Source organism: Oncorhynchus nerka, linkage group LG23 (assembly GCF_034236695.1).
Source record: "Oncorhynchus nerka isolate Pitt River linkage group LG23, Oner_Uvic_2.0, whole genome shotgun sequence".
Lineage (NCBI taxonomy): Eukaryota > Metazoa > Chordata > Actinopteri > Salmoniformes > Salmonidae > Oncorhynchus > Oncorhynchus nerka.
Window position 1 is genome coordinate 54,001 of NC_088418.1, and position 6,000 is coordinate 60,000.

General features: G+C 38.0%; 1 protein-coding gene across 1 annotated transcript in view; it reads right to left on the reverse strand.

Annotated features, from left to right (window-relative positions):
• The window catches only part of LOC115106289 (myosin heavy chain, fast skeletal muscle-like), a 38,564-nt gene that overhangs the window by 22,031 nt on the left and 10,533 nt on the right, over positions 1-6,000 (reverse strand). The window contains exons 11-16 of the mRNA XM_029628855.2: positions 4,955-5,058; positions 4,426-4,564; positions 3,080-3,198; positions 2,717-2,866; positions 2,456-2,626; positions 1,926-2,229 (exon numbers count right to left, since the gene is read on the reverse strand). Coding sequence (XP_029484715.1) covers positions 1,926-2,229; positions 2,456-2,626; positions 2,717-2,866; positions 3,080-3,198; positions 4,426-4,564; positions 4,955-5,058 — 987 coding nt within the window. The remainder of the gene's footprint in view (positions 1-1,925; positions 2,230-2,455; positions 2,627-2,716; positions 2,867-3,079; positions 3,199-4,425; positions 4,565-4,954; positions 5,059-6,000) is intronic.

Genomic DNA, 6,000 nt, shown 5'->3' on the forward strand with positions numbered 1-6,000 from the left:
TGGATTTCAAATTTTATCTTCAAGTTAATTATTAAGATGTTGGATTCACGTCTCCATCTCAACCAAACATTGAAGTTAAATATTGTGACTTAACCAAATCAAACTTTATTTAAAGTGCATTTAGAGGTTAATTAGATTAGATTTAGTCCTATTCTTTAACATAGATTTTTTATTGAGATGGAGACGTGAATTCAACATATCAATTATTAATTTGTAGACAAACTGCATATTGAATTTTTCTTGGTTGTCAGCGCAACCAAATATCAACATTTGAAGGAGATGTTCTGCTTAGTTCCATCTGTGATTTCTTCTCCTTTGACTCCAGTTAGTCTTCCAATTAATAATTGATATGGTGGATTCACATTTCCATCCAAACCAAAAATCGAATCAAGCTTTAAATGCACTTTAAATAAAGTTAGATTTGATGTAGTCCTATTCTTTAACTTTGATTCTTGGTTGCGATTGAGATGTCAATCCAACATATTACATTTGTTTTGTTTTTTAATTACATTTTATTTCACCTTTTATTTAACCAGGTAGGTCAGTTGAGAACAAGTTCTCATTTAGAACTGCAACCTGGCCAAGATAAAGCAAAGCAGTGCGACATAAACAACACATAGTTACACATGGAATAAACAAACTGGAATTAAAGCCAGACTAAGTCAGTGGCACAAAACATAAATCTCCTTCAAATGTTGATATTTGGTTGTGTTGACAACCAAACACAATTCAATATGCAGTTTGTCTACAGAACAAGTTCTCATTTACAACTGTGACCTGGCTAAGATTCAATACAGTAAATAGCCTATCAACTGTGACCTGGCTAAGATTCAATACAGTAAATAGCCTATCAACTGTGACCTGGCTAAGATTCAATACAGTAAATAGCCTATCAACTGTGACCTGGCTAAGATTCAATACAGTAAATAGCCTATCAACTGTGACCTGGCTAAGATTCAATACAGTAAATAGCCTATCAACTGTGACCTGGCTAAGATTCAATACAGTAAATAGCCTATCAACTGTGACCTGGCTAAGATTCAATACAGTAAATAGCCTATCAACTGTGACCTGGCTAAGATTCAATACAGTAAATAGCCTATCAACTGTGACCTGGCTAAGATTCAATACAGTAAATAGCCTATCAACTGTGACCTGGCTAAGATTCAATACAGTAAATAGCCTATCAACTGTGACCTGGCTAAGATTCAATACAGTAAATAGCCTATCAACTGTGACCTGGCTAAGATTCAATACAGTAAATAGCCTATCAACTGTGACCTGGCTAAGATTCAATACAGTAAATAGCCTATCAACTGTGACCTGGCTAAGATTCAATACAGTAAATAGCCTATCAACTGTGACCTGGCTAAGATTCAATACAGTAAATAGCCTATCAACTGTGACCTGGCTAAGATTCAATACAGTAAATAGCCTATCAACTGTGACCTGGCTAAGATTCAATACAGTAAATAGCCTATCAAGAAGATCTTTAATGAGCAGAATTGATCATTGCAATCTACTTTTAATGAAATCTCAACTGCAGTCCAGACCATTTGGTTCTGCTATTAGATAGTGATAACACATTAAGTTGTTTAATTAATACAAAATATCTGACATTGTATTCCCATTGGAACTTTGTTTTTGAACTTTGCTTTTAAGTGGTTGAAAGCGCAGTGAAAACACATTTAGATGAGAACTAAACCAAAAATCTGACATTTGTTTTTCCATTGGAATTTGGTTGTGCTTTAATATGGTTGAAAACATATTGATAACACATTTTGGATATGAATAACATTCTGGCTGTCTTTTTGAGTTGGTGAATTAAGGTTGGAATTTGGTTGATCAATGCGTCACGATGAAATGACATGGTGTGCTCAGTGGGTATTGCTCAGTTAAATCTTTTGATGTGATGCTAGTCTTACCCTCAGGTGGGGCAGCAACATACAGTGTAGCCAACAGTTTGACTGAAGACTTCCCGTACAGCTGAAGAACTGAGTCGTTCAGGGGGTCCTTGTTTTTGTCCAGCCAGCCAGTGATGTTGTAGTCCACAGTGCCGGCGTAGTGCACCAGGGAGAAGTGGGCCTCTGCCTTGCCTTTGGCAGGCTTGGGCTTCTCAAACGCCTGGTTTTTGCCAAGATGCTGGTCATAAAGCTTGTTCTTGAAGGTAGTGTCTGAAGACTTGGGGAACATGCACTCCTCTTCAAGGATGGAGAAGATGCCCATTGGCTTCACGAAAAGAGATGTATTTTAAATTATTGAAATTTACAATTAGGACCACATTTATTCATTTACAAAACATGCTATTTTAGGATTATATTCATTTATGGGCATATCATAGGAAACATACTGAGATCTCAAAAGTCAGATTCCTCGTACCACTGTGATAATCTCACACAGCGCTCCCAATGAGCTATGTTATTGCGGTCCATTTTAATTCCCACAGACAGCTTACCTTCTCAATCAGCTCAATGCAGGCAGCCAAGTCCATGCCGAAGTCGATGAAGGCCCAGACGATTCCCTCTTTCTTGTACTCCTCTTGTTCCAGGACGAACATGGTGTGGTTGAAAAACTGTTGCAGTTTCTCATTGGTGAAGTTGATGCACAGCTGCTCCATGCTGTTGTACTGTTGAAGGTATTTCAGAATCATTTCATCATACAAGGCTGTAATCCCTCTCAATCACAACTAATGGACTTGCTCTGGTCTTACACTCACATCAAAGATCTCAAACCCGGCAATGTCAAGCACACCAATATAGTACTTCCTTTGATTCTTGGTGTCCAACATCTGGTTAATGCGGATGACCATCCACAAGAACATCCTCTCGTAGATGGACTTGGCCAGGGCCGAGACTGAGTTATTGACCTGCAATAATAACAGCTCAAATGAATACATGAGATGTTGACCATGTCTAGTAATACCAGTAATAAAAGCTTGGGGGAAAACACATTACTATTCGCTTCTGGGGAGTTGCAGCGATGAGACAAGATAGTCATTGAAATTGGGAGAAAAGGGGGTAATGCACTCATCCCCAAAATAATTCCTGTGCTCCTAAGATGCTGTGATTTACCACCTTACCTGAGGCACAGTCTGTCCCTTGGTCACATACTCATTGCCGACCTTCACTCTGGGGTAGCAGAGAGCCTTTAACATCTCAGCTGAGTTCAGGCCCAGTAGGTAGCCGATTTTATCAGCCACTGGAGAGAGAACCAACAATAGACTCAGACTTGTTTCTGATGTCATAATGACAAAATAATTTGGCAAACACTTTGTAGGTTAGGTTTTGATTTTCAACCACATCTACCATTTCAAATCATTTCTGGAGGTAGGAATTTGGTCTCCTGCCTGACTTTCATGTGGCACTGTCTGTCTTAAGTGTTTTATTTCTATGTTTGGAAATGGGACTAATCCTTTCCATATTGTATATCAATGAATGGGTCTAATGCTTTCCATATTGTAAATCAATGAATGGGTCTAATGCTTTCCATATTGTATATCAATGAATGGGACTAATCCTTTCCATATTGTATATCAATGAATGGGACTAATGCTTTCCATATTGTATATCAATGAATGGGTCTAATGCTTTCCATATTGTATATCAATGAATGGGACTAATGCTTTCCATATTGTATATCAATGAATGGAACTAATGCTTTCCATATTTTATATCAATGAATGGGACTAATGCTTTCCATATTGTATATCAATGAATGGAACTAATGCTTTCCATATTGTATATCAATGAATGGAACTAATGCTTTCCATATTTTATATCAATGAATGGGACTAATGCTTTCCATATTGTATATCAATGAATGGAACTAATGCTTTCCATATTTTATATCAATGAATGGGACTAATCCTTTCCATATTGTATATCAATGAATGGGTCTAATGCTTTCCATATTGTATATCAATGAATGGGTCTAATGCTTTCCATATTGTATATCAATGAATGGGTCTAATGCTTTCCATATTGTATATCAATGAATGGAACTAATGCTTTCCATATTTTATATCAATGAATGGGACTAATGCTTTCCATATTGTATATCAATGAATGGGTCTAATGCTTTCCATATTGTATATCAATGAATGGGACTAATGCTTTCCATATTGTATATCAATGAATGGGTCTAATGCTTTCCATATTGTATATCAATGAATGGGACTAATGCTTTCCATATTGTATATCAATGAATGGGACTAATGCTTTCCATATTTTATATCAATGAATGGGTCTAATGCTTTCCATATTGTATATCAATGAATGGGACTAATGCTTTCCATATTGTATATCAATGAATGGGTCTAATGCTTTCCATATTGTATATCAATGAATGGGACTAATGCTTTCCATATTGTATATCAATGAATGGGACTAATGCTTTACATATTGTAAATCAATGAGTGGGACTCACCTTCTGTGCCATCTGGCTCGGCCTGCTCCTCGCGTTGCTTCTGCTTGAAGTGCAAGTTGCCATGGTGCAGTACAGCTCCTGTCAGCTTGTAGATGCCCATTTTCTCCTCATTAGTGAAGCCTAGGATTCCAATGGCATCCTGGCATTGGAGAGGACGTACAACAGTGATTAACTGACGGTAATTTGTTCAGTTACAGCACGATACAGTGCTCAGTCCAGAACAAATTGTATGAATGGAATTGACTGGCTTCTCTGTTCCACATGATTACTTAACACGCTAGTAGATGGGAGTTTTAACACAGTTCCGCAGGGCACTTAGCGGCACTCTCTTGTGGATGTTTTAAATGCATGTGCCCCAAGGTGAAGTGTGAAGTCACATGCCTAACTAACACAAGGCATTTAGAATCAAACTAAAAACATATGACAATTCCCAGCTGCTACCAAGTTGAAATTGTTCAGTGCATTCAGTGTGTATGGTGGTTCTACACATTCCCTATCTAGAGTTTGATTAACCCTTTGCATGACTCACATCTGTGGCATCCAGCTCTTCCTTGTCATTGATGCTGGCCACAGTAATCTGACCCTGGCTGCACATGGGGAAGTCGTAGGGGTTGGTGGTGATGAGAGACATTTCTGTGAACAGCAGAGGATGGCTTGTCAGTTAAATCTTAGAATTCTGCTGTCCTACATTTACAGTATCTCTCCCTCCTTTACTCAATAGATGGACTCAAGAATACATGTAGTATATAATAATGTTATGACTTTCCCTCCTGGGTGAGGATCAAAGGGATCCCCCCCCCCCTCTCTCCCACCAGAGAGGAGGGGGGGAGAAGTGGGGCCAGTCCTAGGACTTTAACGACCGGTTGTAAACCTCCGCTCTCTCTGCACTGCAATATGGAGAAGTCAAAAATACTTTGTGTGTAGATAGAGACTCCGCCCAAAACTTTAACATCAAAAGGTTGGACATTGAAACAATATTTCTAACGTAAATAATGAGGGAAGTGGTCGTGAGGGACTTTAAGAACAATCATACTATGAAATATTAGAGTTTATTTCGATTTTAGAGTACCTGAGGATTAAATAGAAATGTCGTTTGACTTGTTTTAACTAAGTTTAGCGGTAGCTTTTTGGACTCCTTTGTCTGCATGTTGAACGAGTGGATTACTCAAATCAATGGCGCCAACTAAACAGACTTTTGTGGAATAATAGAATAATTTTATCTAACAAAACAACAATTTATGTTGTAGCTGGGACCCTTGGGATTGCAAACAGAGGAAGATCTTCAAAAGTTGAAAAATATGTTGATGTGGGGCGTCGTCCTCAAACAATCGCATGGTATGCTTTCGCCGTAAAGCATATTGTAAATCGGACAATGCAGTTATATTAACAAGAATTTAAGCTTTTAAATAATATAAGATACTTGTATGTTCATGAATGTTTAATATCACAATTATTTATTTGAATTGCACGCCCTCCAATTTCACCGGATGTTGTCGGCTGGTGTCCCGCTAGCGAGACACCCGCTAACAATCAGTGTATAATTTATCCTGTGTGTGTGTGTTTATGTAATTCTGT